Source organism: Rousettus aegyptiacus, unplaced genomic scaffold (genome assembly GCF_014176215.1).
Source record: "Rousettus aegyptiacus isolate mRouAeg1 unplaced genomic scaffold, mRouAeg1.p scaffold_m13_p_13, whole genome shotgun sequence".
NCBI lineage: Eukaryota > Metazoa > Chordata > Mammalia > Chiroptera > Pteropodidae > Rousettus > Rousettus aegyptiacus.
Window position 1 is genome coordinate 38,582,346 of NW_023416288.1, and position 21,020 is coordinate 38,603,365.

Sequence of the window (21,020 nt, forward strand, 5' to 3'; positions counted from 1 at the left end):
AAAGGAGATTAGCCTTTAGTTTCTTCTTTTATATAGTCATTATCATAGAAATAACCTATTTCCTGATATTTGAGTATAATCACCTATAAAACTCTTGGGATCCGAGGTATTTTTAGTAAAGAAATTATTTTGCAAATTTTCCAGTGTCATCTTTTACTATTGCTACAACTAGGTTATCTATTTCTTTGAGAGTATTTCCTTTAGAAATCCCCATTTTGTAGAGAGATATTCGAATTTATTAGCATAGATATGTATGCATTTTCTATTTTAATCTTCATCTATATATTAGTAGTTTTGAGTATTTATTTATTTACTTACTTATTTTCCTCTCTGATTACTTTCTAGAGCTGTGCTATCCAATATGGTAGCCATTAGTCAATGTGGCAATTTAAGTTTAGATTAATCAAAAAGAACACATATAGATGGCCAATATGTATGTGAAAAGACGCTCAACATCACTGATCATCAGAGAAATGCAAATCAAAACCACAATAAGATATCGAATCACACCTGTTAGAATGGCTATGATTAAAAAGACATGAAATAACAAGTGTTGGCAAGGATGTGGAGAGAGAGAATCTTTGTGCACTGTCGGCAGGAATGTCCATTGGTGCAGCCACTATGGAAAACTACGTGGAGGTTCCTCAAAAAAATAAAACTAGAACGACCATATGATCTGACAATTCCACTTCGGGATATTTATCCAAAGACAACTAAAACAGTAATTCGAAAAGATATACGCACCCCATAGTTTCCTTATGTCAATAAATCCAACATATTATCATTTAAACATGTTATCAATATAAAAATGATTGAGATTTTTATATTGTTCTTTCTATACAAACCCGTGTGTAGTTTACACTCACGACACATCTCAGTTAGCTCTAGCTACACTTCAAGTGCTCAGTAGTCGCATTGTATGACACAGCACAGCTCTACAGAATTTATTTTGACTCACGTTTCAACTGGCTGAAGTATATCCTTGAATAATTCTTTCCAGGAATGGCATGTTGGTTAATGAAATGCATGTGAACCACAACTTAGGTACAAATTTAGCGAGTTGACAGGAAACTCCAAACATATTTCTTCACTACCTTCTGCTATTTATATGCTGTAGAAGAGCATTAGGAAGTGAGATAGTTTTTTCTCCTTTGTAAGCAAACATTTTTCTTTATTTTTGTATTTCAAAGATTTTGCTTGCACATATGTAATTGTGGGTTATCTTTACTGATTTTTCAATTCATTTTCCTGGAACACAACGAGCCCCTTTCAATAAGCAAACTCAGGCCTTACTTTCTCTGTTCCCCACAAACTGCCTTCAACTTTCTCTTTAATTACTTCTCCTGTTCCAAGTATTTGGCTTTAGTCTCGGAATATTTGACTCATTTATTTATGTTGGTTCTTTCTTCTCTGACCTCCTACTATCTTTTCTCATCATTTCAAATCTTCATCATTTTCATCTATAGTCTAATACACTATTTCTCAAATTTGTCTTCCACTCATTAACATTTTTTCCATGTCATTTTTATATTTCAGTGTGGATTCTAATTTCTATGTTGCTTATTTACTTTCTCTGCATTGTTTCTCTTTGCTTCTTAACTCAAAGTAGCATTTACATTTTTTCTTCCAACTTCTATATTAAATCGTTTTTTAGAAGGCTACCTTTTCCCTAAATCTTTAGAATGCTATTTAATTTCCCTAATACTTCATATTTTGCTTGGAGTTTTATTTTGGATTTAACCCAAGTTTAATGATTCTGGGATGCAAAAAAGATTCATACAGAGCTTGCTTTTCAAAAGGCAAGGTATGTAAGTCATTCTAGGTTTCACTCACTGTCTACTTGGGCTGCTAGATAAATTCAGCAGAAAAGAGCCAAGAGTAAGATGGACTTTTATGTCCAAACAGCTAGTTATCACAATAAGCAATGCTTACCCAACCCTGAAGAGTAGGCAGGAGGAATGGTACTCAACCTGCTTCAGAATAAAATCTTGCCTCTCTCTGTCTTACACAATGAATGGGCACAGCTCCCACAGAGTTTTCAAAGTCTATTTCAAAAGTCATCTGGTGCAATGGATCACTATGTAGTGAGACCATCAATTCCAAGAGGAAAGGTCTTGATTACTCTTTGTCATACATACATCAAAAGAATGAGTCTGTTCAGCAGAGTGATGATGTAGGCAAGATTAAAGGGAGACTGTTTTCAAGAAGTTTGACAGTATTCATTTAGTATACTAATTAAAAGAGAAGCCTACCTATTAAGAGTGAAATCTACTTGACAAACACTTTATTAATGGTTAGTATAAGTTAGGTACTTAAGAGTTAGAAGACAGAATTTTTCTGTTCTCCATAATCTAGACTTTCACTAATTCAGACACCACCTCACTCAGAACTAAGTGAAAATTTTTCAACGCATAACTACCTTGAAGTATGCGAATGTCTGCAAAGCATGCAAAATCCAAGTCTTACCATCTGCTGGATGATTCATTTGTAAATCTGCCTAGCATTCCATTGGGAAGTTCCAGGACTGATTTTCAACCTCATTATAAAAACTTGGTGGGAATGAGTTCAGTAATACAGTATGTATGAAAGCGCTCTGAGCACTTGGAAGAATGTGCCACATTCATCCTAGACATGTTTTAATGGTATGTGTACTGCGATCAAAAATAAAAGTGTTTGAAAGCAATTGCTTGGAGATCTGGAATGTTAATCGAGAGTTCCAGAAAAAAAAAAAAAAAACAGTGGCTTTGGCCAATATGTTAGTTACAGAGAACTCTTCCTAATTTTGGCCCAAACTAATCATTGCAGGTAATAAAATAAAGACAATGGATCATTTGTTGGTGGTAAACTCCTTTAGGGAAAGAACGGTGACGTATTCTCTGTTATACTCCTACACTCGAAACTCCCTTTCAAGGTTAACTCTTTTATCTGATGCTGAGATACCTGCCTCCGAGGCTGCAGAAAATGACAGTCGGCAGTCAGACGAACATCTCGCTCCTTCCTTTCTTCCACGTGCTTCGGTCGTTTCGTGCACAGGCTTTCTGCAGCTTCTCACCCAACTGGCTTCACATCTTACCCTACTGGCTGGGGAGCCTAGCTTCCTAAAATTTACTCACCTGGAAACAAGGCGATTCTTTCAGAGGTTCCAAGAATCGCAGCTTCAAACACGAGAATTTCGACAGAGTCCCAAGTACTGCACAACTGCAGGGGAATTATTCATAGCTCAGTCTGCAGGATGGCATCCCCTGGAGTAGGACATCTCACGACCTACAAGATTATATGTGTCCACCATGGTCTTCAACCCAAGGCTTAGCCAAGGCATAAAGCACCACCACAGCAGAAATCACTGCAACACCTTAGTCTACCTGCCTATCCACGGAGAGGGGTTAGACATAGTGCTTAGCACATAGTAGGTGCTCCATAAATATTTTCTAAAAAGAAGGTATCATGGGAAGCTGTACCTGGTAAAACCTGGGAGGTCCCATAAATTAAAATGCATCTGACTTCTTTCTTTTCTAGTGAGATAACTGAATCTGAATCTCTAAGAACTGTCCAGAGGATGAGTTGGCTTTCTCCCTTTGTTTGGAATTGTTATAAATCTGAAAATTTTCCATTCATTCTGCTTTCAGTCCAATTGATCAAACATCTATTGAACACTTATTATACGCAGTTTCTGCGTGCGAGGAACTCAAAATCTACTAGGAAGACAGTTATTAAAGAGATTTATAATACAGGGTGAAGGAAATAATAAATGTGTAGCAATACACAGACGTCGAACAAAGGAGGGAGTGACAAGTTTGTCCTGGGAGTCAAGTCAGGTTTTATAAAAAAGGTTTTAAGAGATGAATGGGTTTGCTTGGTGATCAGCAGAGGAGAGAATATTTCAAGCAGAGGGAACCCCATATGCAAAGACTCGGAGGACAACTAGCTCCATTTTTCTGGGACTTAAATGATGGATTATAACAGGACAGGTCAGCCAGGGCCAGATTTCGAAGGGTCTTGTGTGGTATGCAAAGGACTCTGACTTTATTTTGTGGGCCATCAGAAGTCACTGAAGGTTTGTTTGTTTGTTTAATTAAACTTTTCATTTTGAGAAAAGTATAGACTCAAAGGCACTTGAAAGAGATAATACAAAGATCCCATGTACCCTTTACCCTGTTCCCTTGATGATAACGTTTTGAAATCCTAGAGTAGAACCTCCCAGCCAGGATACTGACACTGAGGCCCAGCGTGGCCATCACCACAAGGATCCCTGTGTTGCCCGTTTACAGCCACATTCACCTCCCTCGCACCCCATTCCCTCCTGAGCTCTGACAGCCACTAATCCGTTCTCCATTTCTGTAATGTTGTCATTTAGAGAATATCACATACGTGCAGTCGCACAGCATGTAACCTTTTAAGGTTGGCTCTTTCACCCAGCGTCATTTTCTGGAGACTCGTTCAGGCTGCCACACGGATCAACCAGGCTGTTCTCTGTATGGCCAAGTAGTACTCCCTGGTGTATACACATCACAGTTTGTTTAACCATACACTGGATAAATATATCTGGGCCGTTTCCAATGTGGGGCTATCGGGAATAAAGTTTCTATGAATATTCTATGCGCAGGATTTTTTAACTGTAGCGAAATATGCATAACATTAAGTTTACCACCTTAACCATTTTCAAGTGCAAAGTTCACAGGCACTCAGCACATTCGCACTGACGGCCACCACCACCTCCGCACCCCCTCTCCAGAACTTTCTCATCTTGCAAAACTGAACTGTGTGCCCGATAAACTACCTTCCAGCCTCCTCTCAGCCCCTGGCAACCATGATTCTACTTTCTGTCCCTAGAAATCTGATGACCTTTGCTACCTCACAAAAGTGGGATTGTACAGTATTTGTCTCTCCGCAACTGGCATATTCCATTTAGCATAATGTCCTCGAGATTCATCCGTGTCGTAGCGTGTGTCAGAGTCTCCCTCATTTTTAAGGCTGAGCCATACTCCAGCGTGTGTCCGTTCTGGTTTTGTTGACTCGCTAACCCATGGATGGGCACGTGGGCTGCTGCCACCTTTTGGCCACTGTAGATAATGATACTATGAACACGAGTGTACACATATCCGTTCGCGGACCTACTTACAGTTTGGGGGGGTGTATCCTCAGAAGCGGAACTGCCGAATCGTATTATAATTCTGTTTTTAATTTTTTGAGGAACCATTAAACTGTTTTCCACAGCAGCCGCACCACTTCGCATGCACGAGGGTTCCAATTTCTCCACATCCTTGCCAACGCGTTGATCCTTGGGTTTCTCCTTGCACACTGGCCATCCTAACAGCTGTGAGGTTGCAGGTGCAGGTTTGGCGTGGATGTAAGTCTTCGCTTCCCTGGGATAAATGCCCAGGTGTGCCATTACTGGGCGATATGGTAGTTGCATGTTTAGTTTTTTTTTTTTTTCCAATGGGCAAACTTTTTTTAGAGTGACTATACCAACAAAATATATGTTTCTCTGCATGCTTCCAAGGATTTGGTGCAGTCACTATTTTTTATTTTAGCCATTTCAATAGGTGTGTATTAGTAGCTCACTGTGGTTTTTCCTAATGGCTAATGAAGCTGAACATCTTTTCAAGTGCTTCTTTGTCACCTGTATATCCTTTGTAAAATGTCTCTCCATGTCTGAATGGATAGCTAACTTTTTTTTTTTACTTTTGAGTTTTGAGAATCTTTGCATATTATAGATACTAGATCTTTGTTGGATAGCAGCATTACTATGTGCAAATATTTTCTCTATAGCTTGTCTTCTCAACCTCTTAGTGGGGTCTTTTAATGCTGGTAAAGTCCAACTTAGCAATTGTTTCCTTTTATGTCATAGTTTTAGTAACAAGTCTTTCTTTCCTAGCCCCATATTCCAAAGATGTTCTCCTTTTTTCCTCTAAACGTTTTATAGTATTACATTTTACATTTAAGTGCATAACCTATTTTGAGTTAATATTTGTATAAAGTTTGAGATAGGTTGAGGTTCATATTTTTGCCTATCGACATCCAAATACTTCGTCACCATTTGTTGAAAATGTTCTATTACCTCCAATTAATTACTTTTGCACTTTGGTCAAAAAATAAGTTGGGCAAATTCGCGTGGATCTATTCCTGGCTTCTCTGTTCTGCCCCATGGATCCAGTCCATTCACCAGTACGCCTCCCCTTTGCTCCTGTAGCTGTACATTAAGTTTTGAAATTGAATAAACTGGTCCCTTGCACCTTATTCTTCTTTCTCAAAATCATTTCCCAAAATCCATTCTAGTCCTTTGATTTTCAATATAAATTTTAAAATTATCTTGTCTATATCAACTATCATCCTAATGTTCTTTCTAACTTTTAATTGTTAAACAGATAAAATAATGGGACATCTTTTTCCTGTATTCATTCTTATCTCTGGGTTCAATTGCCTTCTTCTTAAGACATATCCTTTAGTAATCGTCTCAGCAAGGACACGTGCGTGGCAAAGTCTCTCAGAATGTGTTTGCCTGAAAAAAATATATCTTTATTTTGTCCTCACTCTAAAATTCTGGGTACAGAATTTCAGGTTGACAGTTCTTTTCCCTCATAACTTCGCCAATATTTTTCAGTTTATCTTCTGACTTCTAAATATGTTACTGAGAAGCCCGCAGTCAGTCCAACTGTCGCTCCTCAGGAGATGCATCAGTGTGGATTGGGTATGTCTCAGTAACAGAGACGCGACACCCCGAGAGATTAAACAAAGTAGATTTATGTCTCTGTTGTGTGAACATCTGGAGCTAGATAGTGCAGAGCTGATGTAGCAGCTCTGTTCCCCAGAATCTTCAGAGTACCACACCACTCTACCAACCCTTCCCTGGGTGTGGCCATGCTCCCTGTGGCCCAAGCTGACAGCTAGAGCTCTCGGGATCACATTTGTGTTCCCAACAGCAAAGTGGAGAGAGAATAAAGAAAAGGAATAAAGGGTATAGAAGAGTCTCCAGAAATCTTCCCCTGATAGTTCTTCTATTCCATTGACCAGAACCTAGTTCCATGGTCACACTAGCTTCAAGAGAACCTGAGGAATGCACTCTACTTGGGGGCATGGGGACATGGGCCCCACTAAACTTAGAGGTACTTTTAACATGGAATAAATAAATTCACAGTTTCGGACACAGCGGGTAATCTGTGTTCTGCATTTTCATCATAATATGTCTAGCAACTGGGTTAATTTTCATTTTCTGGCTTGAACTAGGTAGGATTCTTCGATTTGATGATTCGTGTCACTAGTCAATTCCGAAAGATTCTCGGCCATTAGATTTTCGGTTATGACTTTTCTTGTATTCTCTATGGTCTTTCATTCTAGAATTCCTGTTTAACATATCTTGGACCTTCTCACTGACCCTTCCACATTGCTTAACCACCCCTTCACGTTTGCCTGTGCTGCATCCTAGTGAATTTCCTCAGATCTCTCTTCCGGTTCATTATCTCCGTTTTCGGTCCCATCCAACACGGTAGAGTAAGCTGCGTTTGGGTTCTGGTTGGTTGTTGTTCTAATGCTACCTTTTATATTTCTTGAATGCATATGAGTTATTTTTAAAATCTTCCTTTTTATCCTCAAAACATCTGTTCCTTTCTTAGAGTTTCAATTTTTTATATCTTTAATCATTTTTAAATAGACTTGGTTTATATTTTCTTTCAGTTAGTCATTATTTCATCTCAAGGACTTAGGGCTCTAATTCTCCCTTTGCTGTGCTCAGTGTCTCTTGCTCATCGCGGTGGACTGCTGTCCCCTGTGGATTTTTTTTTTTTTTTAATTTTGACTGTGAGCCTATGTTTGGCGGGTCTTGCTTTCTCTATGAGAATACCTTATGACTTGGGTTGTATTTCAGAAGATTTTTGCATATGATTTTGCCAGGTTTTTCCCTTTGATTCTGCCATTATTAGCCCAGAACAGATTTTCATTAATTTCTTAGTTTGAAAGAGTTCCTAGACCATATAGGTAGTTTCAATTACTTAGGGGAGACTTTTCCCCAAGAGCGGAAGAGGCAAGTAAGTTTCCTCGTTACGTCCTCATGCTAATGAATGCGCAGTTGACTCTTGAACAACATGGGTTTTCACTTCATGGGTCGCCTTACACACAATTTTTTTTTCAATAAGTATCTGTACTGTTTTCAGTCCTCACTGTGAGTTTATGTATGCAGAAGGCCAACTGTACACACTGATCTGCATCACTTCATGCAGGACACTTGAGCATCCATGGATTTTGGTATCCATAGGGGATCTTGCAACCAATCCCCTACGGATACTAAAAGTAGTTAAGGTTTCACATCTCACTGGGAGGTCTGTCGACATCACATTGCAAGAAGAGCATGTGGGATGGGAAATATAGTTGCAAACATTGTTGGAAGATGCAATCTGCCAACATATGTTTTAAGAGTCCAAGTTCAGGTAGAAACCTCCGATCCAGCTCCCCACCCTGCACAGCCAAAGGCCTTCACTCTTTTTCCCATGTGGATGTTAAGACATTCGGTACTGGATCCCAAGGACTTAGCAGCACCACACCTACACAGCAGAGCTGCAGAATCAGCCGGCATGTTTGCAGTTTGCTGTACGGACACTAAATTCCTCCTTCATTTCTGCCACCTGCGGAGATCCCCATCTTTATTGCAAAGTTAACTACGCGTTTTAAAGTAGTTTGGAAAATCTTTTACTCAGCGTTTCTACATGCTTATAAAAAAATGGGAGAGTTTTAGGTTATCCTATTCCACCTTTCACTGGAACCAGAAACTTCATCCTGATTTTATTCAAAGGAGTATACACTGAGAGGGGGAGGGAGGAGGTGCTTGGCAGGCAGTAGCCAACCCCTGTCTTCCATGCCCTTCTTCCTTGAGGTCACGTTACACACAAAAAATTTCTAATCATATTTTTAAATTATGTGAGCTGATGCACATGTAGCAAGGAATAAATATGTGTTCTTACAGCAACAGCTTGGACCATAATTCCCATTAAGGAAGAAAGAAATTAGTCTGTATGTAGAAAAAAAAAAATCAGTTGAAAGTAGAGGCGAGATGCTGAGGGGTCAGCAGAGACCAGCGCATCTGATGTGATGGTCCAGGGGCTCTACGTGAGAAACTGGGAGGAGCATCCTTCCCTTCCTAAGAAGGAAATGGAAGTAAAGGGTGAAGAATAAAGGAAGGTAGAGAGGGAAAGGTCGAGGGGTGGTAGGAAAGATAAAGCAGTAGAGACCCTCGCGGTCAAACAGATAAATCTCGGGTGAACACACGTTGGGGAGTGAGTAATTGTCTGTGATTCTGAAGCACAATTGTGCGATGATGAAAACCAGAGTTTAGAGATGGTGGACCAGGTCACTAGTCTTTGATAAGACTTGCTCTGTGCTCTGCATATGTAATTACAAGTGGCTATAGAAAACTGCTGACTGTGTTCTTCTGTGACACATGAAATAAATACAAGCACCGCACTGCTCTGCATCCTGGCGTCGGCCCCTGCCTCCGTCACCTGCACCATGACGACAGTGCGGTTCTCAGACCTTGCCACGCATCAGAATCACTGGCGGAACTGGCTAACATACAGATCGCTGAGACCCGCCCCAAGAGTTTCTGATTCAGCAGATCTGGTAAGGGATCCGGGTACCTGTATTTCTAGCAAGCTCCCAGGGACCCCACTTACAGAGCCAGACTGCTGTCCCCGAGCCCTTCCTTCACGCACAGAAGTTCCAGAGGCGCCGTCGCTAGAGAGCCCTTCCTGCTGGAAGAAGTGGGCAGCGACGGCGCTCGGTCCTTGAACGTTGTCGAGGGGGGACCAGGGGCTCCACACAGAAGCGGAACGTTTCAGAGATAATTGGAGCTGTTTAAGACAATTCGGAAAATCTCCAAATCCGGCTCCTGCCCTGTAATGGGCTTTTACGTGGCTCCGGAGCGTCCACGGTCCATGCCACTGGGAACAGGGAATGCTGGCCACCAGCCACCGCCCGCCGCGCGAGGCACTTCTCAGCCCTTTCTCCCACCCATCGCGTCTTCTCCTTGTTCTCGTCATCCTGGCTCCATAACCCATCCACCCTCAACTCCAGCTCCCCCTTCTACAACGGGCCCTGCTAGCTGGGACAAGCAATTTAGGAAAGTTCTTTGGCTGGACTCTAGCACCCCCTGCCAGACATGATTTCGAGTTTGCCCCGGGGCTCCATGAAGGGCATCGCCATGGAGTAGGTGCAGCCTCACCCTGTACCCCAAACCCAGCACTCACCCTCCATCACATGCCTGTCTGTTCCTGCCCAGCCCGCCCAGGGGAGGGGATCATTCACCCAGATTACACGCCCAGTAGGAAAATACGAGGTGACCTCCCTTAGCTTTATCACCCATCCACCCAAATTGCTCCTCTTACAGCTCTTCGGTAGAATCATCTATTTTCCACACTATTTGGACTTTTAGCTCCCAAAGCAAAAGAGGCCAAATTAGGCTCCGTTTCCTTAATGTTTTTGATACCATTATTTTCCTTTCAACTACTGTCCTTCTCAGGGGAGAAATTATTCTCTCCTCAGTTAAAGAAGCAATTAAAATTCCAGAATGGGTCTTCGGCCCTGCCACCCTGAACAAGCCTGATCCCGCCTGATCTTGGAAGCTAAGCAGGGTCGGGGCTGGTTAGTACTTGGATGGGAGACCACCTTGGAAGACCAGGTGCTGTAGGCATAAAAAATAAAAAATAAGGGATTGTAAGCAGATTAGGTCCTTGCAATCTGTGAGGTCAACCAAGGGTTGCCTCACCTAAAAATAATAATAATAATTAATTGATTGATTGATTGATTTGATTTGATTCCAGGGTGGAGCTGCCCCACTACACAAGTTTTAGGGCCAACTCCTGCTTCCCCTTGGCCTCTCCCAGGGCCCTGGCCTCTCCTCACGAAAGCTCTTTTAAGGCTCCTGGAGTAGAGATGCACACCCAATTCTGGGCTTCTCCTGCCACCCCGAGGCCATATCTGAAAACTACATATGGTCTCTAGTCCCTGAAAAATTGTATTGCCTCTTTTTTTTTTGAGATATCATTGACATAGTTGTACAACATAATTAGATATTTATATATTGCAAAATGTTCTACAATAAGATCATGATACATCTAGTTAACATCCATCACCACACAGTTATAATTTTTTTTTCTTGTGATAAAAACTTAAAATCTACTCTTAGCAACTTTCAAATACATAATACAGTAATATTAACAAAGTCTCTGTGTTGTTTTATACTCCATGACTTCTGTTTTTGTTTTTTAGATTCTGCACATAAGTGAGATCATGTGGAATGTCTTTCTCAACTGACTTATCTCACTTAGCATAAGGAACATGCATGGTCCTTGAAGGCTTTGGGTTGTTTTGTTTTTTTACGATTAGAAGATACTATCTCTACCTGTTAGTCCCCCATTCATTCCCCAAGCCTTGTGTAGTGCTTGTCCCCTCCAGGAGGGCTCCCCTGAATCCACTCCTACCCCAGGTTGGATGAGGTCCCCGCCATGGGGCTTCCGCAGCTCCGACACCCATCTCTAGCATTTCCCTCCCCACACTGTATCATAGACACTCGCTTCTCCATCTCCCTGACTAGGTCGTAATCTCAAGGCAAATTTGTCATCTGTGTGTCCCCAAGGCTGGGCACAGAAAAGTCTTTAAAATATATGTGGAAGGAAGGGAGAGAGGGAGGGAAGAAGGGAGGAGGGAAATGGATGGCTCCGGTAATAACATATAATGACAACCTCCCATTCGCACTGAGCACTCACGGCACGCAGGCACTGTGCTTTACATTATATATCCCAGGCTATCAGGACTGATACCCACCTCAGGGGTCCCAACCTCAACCAGCAACTGAAGGGTTAATGACTGGCCTACCAGGGGCCTCCCGGACGCTGGTCCTGCACACTGGTCCTGCATGTCACCCACCGATGGCCAATACATGTTCCCATTTGTAACATGAGCCACCGTGAGGCTGACATGAGCACTCGCTGTCAGAAAGCTTTGCACGCAGTACCAGCGTGAGGTGCTCTCCTGGCTCATCCTGAACCCACTGCGCAGAGGGGGGATGTCTGGGCACACAGGAGCCCCAGCCCCAGGCCAGCGAGCCAGACGATGCTGGTCCAATGCCAATGTGTACCTCGGAGTCGGGCTCGCTCAACGCTGTTCTCCTGGGACTGTCCACTGATGTTCTGATGAAGGTCAGATCGATCAAAACCCACTGCTAAGCCTAAAATGGTGGGGGCCGAGGTGGCGAAGGGTCCCCTGACAAGATCCAGGGTCTCCCAGGACTCGGTCCTCAGCATCTGCCACCATGGCACTGCCATGTGAAGTCAGACACAGAGTGTCTCCCATCTAAAGGCAAAGGGACCAGAGCTGGACCTGTGGGCTTTCGGTATCAGTTTCTTTGAGGAAAGCGTGGTGGTTCTGGGTGGTGGTGTCAGCCACGTAGGGCCAAGGGGAGCTGAGCAGAGAGCCAAGCACGGGCTTGCGTGGTGGAAGGACGCTCTTCAGAAGTGGACCTAAGTGAGGCCGGCAAGGCTGGTCAACCAGCTGGCCAAGGTAGGACCAGAAACGAGCCCTGAAAAAAAACTAGATGCTTTCATGATTCTGACACTCTTTTTCCCTCTGATCGTCCAATGCGCACTGTTGGGGTTTTGCATGTGCCTTTTTGGTGCAAAAACCAGAGAACATTGCACAGTACATCATCTTCCAGTCTCCACAAAAAGTTGTCACCCAAACCCTTCCAACCTTCCCAAAGTGAACACTTTATTCGCACCATACCACCTGATCAAGGTCATTTTCTTGTGGTAAACTGAAGTGAGTCTCGATCTGACAATGTTACATTAAGAATTATTTTTCCTTCCTAAAAGCCACCTCTAACTTGTTCCCTCTAGTACTAGCTATAAAAAGCTTTAGTAGCTAACGTGCCATCTGACTTCATTCCAGAACATCGCACCAAGTCGGAAATTTTTTTTCAGAATCAGCCCAACTTAATTGGTTTGCCACTAATTCCTTTTTTCTCCTATAGATATTTTTTTCCCCTCATGTCTTCACTTCTCTTCTACTAACAACCTTGCAAATGACACATCATCTTCCCAACCCAGCCACACAATTGAGAAGTTGCAGAAGCCATTTATGAGAGGAGTTACCCTCTTCTCTCCGTGAAGGGACTAACTGCTCCCGGTTTCATTCTGGCTCCGGGTAAAAGGGCTCCGCCCCCTTCCCACATCCCCGGAGGAGCGTCAGAATGCCAGGGACCCCCGGGGGAGGTGCCCAGGGACCCCCGGGGAGGTGCACATGGCCCAGCACGCCCAGCGCGGCCAGGTTATCACGCCGGCTTATTGATCTGCCTGACTACTGCTCAGGAGATGAAGAAATAAAGAGACTAAAAGCATATTCATCATCCTCGTTGAGCCGTGGGATAAAATACTTATTTTGGAAATAATGAATCCAGGTAGGAGGGCAGTGAAAATTGGGGCCTGTGAGAAGCGAGTGTTTTATTACACAGTTTCTAACATGTGAGCACTTACGGCTCTTTCATTATCGTATATTATTACAGCTCTATAAAAATCACTTCTAGGAATCAGTCCCAAAGTGTCACAGCCTTCCAAAAGGAGCTAGAAGGCTGAGTTTAGAAAAAGCCCTGTAAATAGAGAAATTTAACTCGTGACCCTCCGCATGAAGACTCACTCCAGGGGTATCCTCACTAGGGACGTGACCGAGCTTCTGAACAACGTGGTGATGGAAATTCTCATGCCACAACCTCCAAAGAAAGCGACTTCTAACGGAGGGGGGGGGGTCTGAATTTCTGCTTTTTCGGGTGGGAAAGCCGAGGCCCAGAAAGGATACGAGCGATCACGTTAAGTGAGGATCTGACGGTCCCGCCCTTTCCCCCTCGGCCAGTGTGGGGAGCATCCGCCCCCCCAGCCGCGCCCAGTCTCTGGGGTTTCCGTCCCTTCTCTAGGACCCGGCTGTTCGTTAACTTGCTGCGCCATTCGCTGGTCACATTGGCACAGAAATAGCGAGAGGCTTTTGACTCCTGCTCTCGCATTAGGGTCAAGACCTGGAGAAGAAGGAGTCAAGTGAAATTGGGGCGGGGGGGGGGGGGCCGAGGACCTTACGAATACCTCTGTGCCCAAGGAAAAGGGCTCCATCCATCCGAGCTTCTCGGATGTCCCCGAGGTCAGGTAAAGCCAGCAGAGCTGGTCCTTACGTGCACTTCGGGCAGCGACGCTGCTTTCACAGCACATGGGCCCTGATGCCTGTGAGCATCTCACGTACGCTCCCCTCCGTCTTCATAAAAAGCCCAGCCCAGTGCAGTGACTCTCAGACATGCACAGAAATCACCTGAGGATTTGTTAAAATGCAGGCTCTGGTTTAGTAGGTCTGGGGAGGCCTGGGGCCCTGTATTTCTTAAAAATAAATAAATAAATAAATAAATAAATAAATAAATAAATAAATAAATAAATAAATAAAAAGCCCCCAAGTGAAGTCTATTCCGCTCCCAGGACCATACTTCAAATAGCAAAGCCTGGCACACGGCGTGATAAACCACAGTTCTAAGGGCCAAAAGGCAACAGCGATGACTAGCTAACCCACGGAGGGGCTCGGATGGAACATCAACCCACTGAACACATGTCCAGAAGGACTCTCTTACTGACAGTGTTTGATGGACACCTGGCAGGAAGACAGGGCTGAACCACGCAAGCAAGAAGGCCTCCGAAGGAGCCCGGGAAAAGAGTGGCGCGAGGTTTACTCACGGGAGAAGCGGGCGAGAGGTCTGGCGGTCTTGTCTCCAGCTTCGTTTGCAACTGGAAAAAAAGGAAAAAAAAAAAAGGATGCATTTAAGAATAAGGCCCGTGTGTCCAGGAATCATGCCCCACCTACAGCTAAAGCTCCACACGGTCCGACAGCAAGCCACGGTCGAGAGTCTCTGCAAGAGAATAAAAGCGACTTGACTTCCTCTCTGGGTTTCCGATGCTGTTCTCAATGCCTAAACGAGGTCCAATGTCTTCATCGATTTGATTAGAACATCTGAAGAAAGCTGGAGAGGACCGAAGGTGGTATCGAGTTTACTGTGCCCGGAGGAGCTGATTGGCTTGCGTCCACTTAGGAGTCAGGCAGGCCTGGCTCCCGAGCCAGTGTGTGTCCATCCTTCAGCCTCGAGGTTCCTCTTGTCCACTGTTCTGGACACACACTTGCTCTCTAACCACTTGCCATGAGGCTGGTTAGCTCGGATGAACAGGGGCAAAACCCTGGGGTGCCAGGAGATAATGAGGTTGGTTTTCATTAAGGATATTTAGATTTAGCCACTAACAAACAGAGGATTTCAAATTTGGGGGGATCCCAAAATTGTTCAGAAAACCTTCCCCCTAAAGCTTCTCCGCGGGACAGTGTACCCTCCTGTGGAAAGCCTCTACATGACTTCCCATGTCGATAGTCGTAATCGATTTCCCCTGTTTTATAAACACCGTCTTCGGGATTAAAAAAGAGAACAGTTATCAAAGAGAAACAGAAGTTTCGCTCACTTTAAACATTAATTTTAAAGCCCATAAAGATTTTACCTCGGTCGTTCTGTATGTACACAGTCAAGAGAAGTATGTATTTGTGATAGAACTGAATGAACACCCAAAGCAATCAACTGGAAAAACCTGTTCATTTCAGAGTAGAAAAAGCATTCGATAAACAGGCAGAATAAAGGAGACTGCTACTGTAATCATTAATGTATGAGAAGCCGCATCGCGGGACAAAAGAACTAACTGTCTCATAAAGGCACGACCTCATTGTACAAAGAAGAAAAGGAATCAAAAAAATTGTTTCACCCTGTCCCGAAGGTAAACATTTTTAAATCTACTATGTGCGAACAGGTTTTTAAAAATTAATGGATTCAAAAAACAGACGCACGACTATAGAGGGCAATCTTGTGGCAGCCGGAGAGGAGGGGGTTGGGGGGCTGGGAAAAAGGGGTGAAGGGTTAAAGAAGCACAAATGAGTAGTTGATAGATGGTCACAGGGATGGGGAGCACGGCATAGGGAATGCAGTCGGCAGTAATTTAATAGCTAGGTGGAGGGTCAGAGGAGAGGGAGCAATTAGGGGGATCGTTTTATAAACGATATAAGTGTCTAACCAATGTCCTATAAACTTGAAACTAATACAAAGTAAATTTTTTTTTAAAATTGCTGGATTCGGTCTTCGTCTACTTTTGTATTTCTGTTATTTGCATTGTCTCACTCTCTCCACTCTTCCTCCACAAAACAAGATTTTATACAAAATGACCAGCAGGGGGAGGTGACATTGCATCCTGCTCCCACGATCTCTCACACCCCAGCCATGGAAAAAGACAGACGGAGGGGGAGGAGGAAGGAGGGGGGGGGGAGGGTGGCTCCAGCTAAGTGGACACACGAGTTGCCCTGGCCTCGAGTGCAATCATTTCTTCTTTGGACACCACAGATCTCTAAAGAAAGAAACAGAGCGGGGATCCTCCCCCTCCCCAAACTTTCGCTGCAGAAACCGATGGGCTGCTTTCGCCGCAGGGTTACGAAGGCCACTGCGGACGCTGAGGGCAGCAGCAGCCACCAGGATGCTCGGCCTGGAGAGGCGCAGCGACGCTGCGGTCACGATTACGCCTGCAGCAGAGGTGGCCGCCTCACTCAGGGGCTTTCTCCCCTCCCGCCACCCTACTCAGGGACGGGAATGGCTGACCTCGATCCAAGCCATGCCGGGAGAGGCGGGAATCGAAACCTCGGCCGGTGGAGTACCAGGAGAGCCGTCTCCACCCCCAGAAGGAATTTGCACATTATTTTTCTAGACACAGATCCGATGCCACACTTCCCTGTTTAGAAAGGTCTGCAGTGATGTCCCAACAGTGCGGCTACTCTGGCCTGGTGTCAAAAACAGGGCCGCGCCTATTCTTCTCAGCTTACGGTATTTCCCAAAACATCCTTCGGTGCCCAGCCACAAGCTCTAAACTGACGGTTGCCAAACGCACCCCACACACTCTCCTCCTTACTGTGGGTCCTGGTGTGCTCTCCCCAGGACCCTCCCCTCCACTGCTTCCCCTGGCCAACTCCTACTCATCCCTAAGATCCAGGTGCACCCATTTGCCTCTGAAAAGCCTCCCTGAATCCCACTGCGCCTTGTCCATCCCACAGATCTCTGCCCACCTGCCCGACCCCTCTTCAAGACTAACAGTTCTCCAATGTCACCGGGCACCGGAACCACCAGGAAGTATTTGTTAAAACAGACAGCAGATTCTGATTCAGTGAGTCAGGGGACAGGCCTGAGAATCTGCGTTTCTAACAAGATCCCAGGTGATCAACCAAGGATGCTGGCCAGGGGACCGCATGTTGAGAATAGCCGCTCTCAACTATAAGCTGCCCCATCCAAGGCAAGGACCACAACTCTTCATCATTGTACTTCCAGCCTTTTGAACAGTGAATGGCACACAGAATGATGCATTCGGTCACTATTTTCAGAACCGAATGAGGTCGACTGCATCAATACCAAGTGTCAGAGACGGCTTAGTGGAGCCAGACCTCAGACTGGTTCCAGAGGACTATCAAAAGCCCAAGTGTGGTTCGTTTGGCCTCGCAATTTTAATTGTTAAACAATTAGTTGTCTACGTTTAAAAATCAAGAGATTTCAAGTAGAAACGCCGACTGTCGGCTTCTCTCCATCACTGAAGGGCTGGCCAGTCCCTCAGGCCAGCAGTGGATCAATCACCACCGAGACGCCCCCTAGGGGTGGTTCTGCCTCTGGCATGGTCAGGGAGCAGCTCTTCGCCGAGGGGCACTGGGCTTTCTGTACTGCCCGTGTAGTCCAGAAGGCCAGTGTTATTCTCTTAAAGAATAAAACTAAAGAATGAAACTAAAACTCAACAGAGGCCAGTCAGGTGTGCTCAGCCCTCTGTCCCCAGCTGAAAGGACTGCTTGGGCACACGTGAGCTTCCTGACCGGCAGTGGCTTCCTCCGCTACTACGTGCCTTTTATTTAAAAAAAAAAAAAAAAGACATGGCAAGCTTTAACAATAAAGTACCATAAAATTGTATATCAGGTACAATCAGAGCTTGAATTTGGCAAGATCTCATAAAAAGGGCTATGTAGACGTGAAGAAAGTTATCCACGTCATACTGTTGGGAAAAACGCGGCAACGAGTACACATCGATGACTCCACGGATGTTGAATCGCGTGTCTAGGATACACGAAAAGCCAGTGGAAGGGTGGGCACCGCATACAGCAACGGGTACTTCTGTGTGCTGGCGCGTGGGGAGATTGTCAGCCTTTTCTGATCTTTTCTGTATAAACGCCATGGTTTATGATAAGCATGCGACACGGTTATAATCGGGAAAAATGTTTTTATTAAAGACGTAGAAAACAATTAATTGACTCTTATTTGATATATATAATTTTGGATAATATATATATTATATATATAATACACATACACGTTTATTTGTTTGTTTGTTTGTTTATATAGTATGTTTTAGATTCAGATTTCAGAGCAGCCTTAGATCACGGACCCCAGGGACTTCCCGTCTCCGGCCTGAGAGTTCACCCTCGAAGACGTGCATGGATCTCCCACCCCCGTCTCCAGCTGCTTCCACACATCCTAAGTCAGTGGTTTGCAGCCCTGGCCACACACGGTGAATCACTCAGAGAACTTTTTTAAAGTCCTGGTGGCCAGGCCACACCTCAGACCAAGTAAATAGGGCCTGGGGGCGAGGATGGGACCCAAGCATCGGTACTTATTATCAATCTCCCAGGTGGCTCCAAAGAGCAGCTAAAGTTCAGAAGCGTTAATAAGTGGTGTAACTTCATGCATCTTCCTCAAAGCAATATCCAGGGAGGAAGGCGTGGCTCAGATTCCTTCAAAAATAATCACCCCTGTTCAGGTCTTCAAGATGCTATTGTTTTGTCATTAAAATCCTGAACAGGCGTGCCTCTATTTTAAGAAAAGTCAACCTTTAAGACTGCAAACATAACTATGGGGATTGATTATTGGGCAACTGCTCACACTGCGAAGGGTTCCCTATGAAGAGAGGCACCTTGTGTTGCCTCGAGCCTTCAACACACGTGCTGAGCACCACCTGGGAGCTTGGCGGCGGCGGCTTAGACTCCGGGAGCCTGCGACAACCGACCCCACTCAGCCCTGACGGACAAGCAAGTTAAGGAGGTGAACTGTGCCTCTCTGTGCGATCAGCTAGGGAACCAACTTTAAGATGGTGATGATGGTGGTGGTGGTGATGATGATGCCTCTGTTGCCAACAATCCCTTGGCCCCATTTCTGAACCACTAAACCAGAATCCCTACAAGCGGGGACGGGATTCTGATTTTTAATCAATTGCCTCAGAAGCTACAGCCTCAGAAAGGAGCATTCTAAATGCAGTGTCCCCTGATGCATGTCCTTCCCCCCCACCCCGCCCTGACGCCCCGCACCAAACTGGCCAGAAACAAATCTTAAAGTCAGGACTTGCCATGTAGCCCAGTGGGAGGGAGGCAGGTGAGACGGGAGGTTAACTCAGGGCAATGGGTGTTCCAACCACAAGCAGAGAAGGCGGGTCCGATGTCCCAGCTTAGCCACAAACAATCCAGGCCGTCAGAACAGCACAGGGGAGGCCGGTCCAAACAGTGGTGGTGGTGGCCTGAGCAGGTGCGCACTGCTTTGTAACCAAAAGTAGCACCAAAAACACTGCCGCCCTTGTTTTGAAAGCCATGGCACCTGAGTGAGCGTAAATGCAGCTGGCGTGCTGAGTGCCAGGGCAAACACACCGTGAGCAAGCTGGCACCGGGCAGAGCCCGGCTTCCTGCAGGGTAGTCTGCCCGGTGTGCTGGCTGCCTGCTGTTTTGCCACAAGCTCTGGGGCTGGCCCAGGGACCCTTCCAAGGCAAGGTCCTCTGGGAAGCCTGTTGGCTGAAAAGCCAGGCACAAGGGGCTCCCAGGGAAGAAAGCCTCGGAGTGAGGTTGCCTCTTGCTGCCACTCTGCCTTCCTTCTCGTTCCCGTCTTTAAACGCATCGCATCTGCAGATGGAGATGTAGTGAACACGCTGTAAATTCAGCTGCTGCTACGCCAGTCCGCGGTCAGCGGTCACTCCAAAGCACCGCCACCGACATGCGCCACTGTCCTTCCTCATGGCGCCAGCCCGTGGGGCTCTGTCCGGCCCGCCTGGCCGATACCCTGGAAGCCGCCAAGCACACGGGGCCATGGGACAGCTGGCTCGCGCCAGGGGTATCGCCCGACGAGCCGAAGCAGTGTCTGTACGGCGTCCCCTACTATTCCGGCCTCATTAAAACACCTCAGTTGAGCGAACCAGCCAAGAACCAACCACTGGCGATTAACCAGGATCGGAAATGTATGAGATTAAAATCTAGTGTCAAGAGGGCTGCTCGAACAAGGAAAAGAAAAGAAGTATATAGAGGAGGAGCAGAAGGAAGGATATTGAAATGCGTTAAGCCCTTAATTTATGCCGAGCACTGGTAGAAACTTTAACCCGTAATGTTTACTTACTTTTCATGCCATCCCACAGGGTGAGTATTATTATTCCTATTTTCGGATGAGGAAACTAAGGCTTAGGAAAAAGTTCAATAACTTGCCCAAGTCAGGGCTATCCAATGGGAACGGTGGGATTGAAACCCAGTTCTGTGAGCCCATCTCGTCTGTCAACACTAAACGGGGCTACAGAGCACATTAAAAGTCGTCTGACCCAACAAACTGAGGATCGCCAGATGGCATGGGTGGGGGCTGGGTGAAAAAGATGAAGGGGTTAAGACGTACAGATGGGCAGTTATAAAAATCGTCATGGGCACATGAAGTACGGCATAGGGAATATAGTCGATAACATTGTAATAACTACACATGGCACCGGGGGGTACTAGGCTTATCGGGGTGATCACTTTGCAAGTTATATAAATGTCTAATCACTATGTTGTACACCTGGAACTGATATAATATTGTATGTCAACTGTAATTGAAAAAAAAATTTTTTAATGAAGAAGAAAGCTGTCTGGTCCGACCCCACAGGTCCTGCGTGGATCCCATC

General features: G+C 45.2%; 1 protein-coding gene and 1 pseudogene across 5 annotated transcripts in view; one reads left to right on the forward strand and one right to left on the reverse strand.

Annotated features, from left to right (window-relative positions):
• The window catches only part of PDE1C (phosphodiesterase 1C), a 454,332-nt gene that overhangs the window by 300,168 nt on the left and 133,144 nt on the right, over positions 1–21,020 (reverse strand). For all 5 annotated transcript variants that reach the window (XM_036230466.1, XM_016160226.2, XM_016160223.2 and 2 more), the window contains one exon: positions 14,745–14,795. In XM_036230466.1, the coding sequence (XP_036086359.1) occupies positions 14,745–14,795 (51 nt within the window). The remainder of the gene's footprint in view (positions 1–14,744; positions 14,796–21,020) is intronic.
• Positions 10,557–10,675, forward strand: LOC118611009 (annotated as a pseudogene).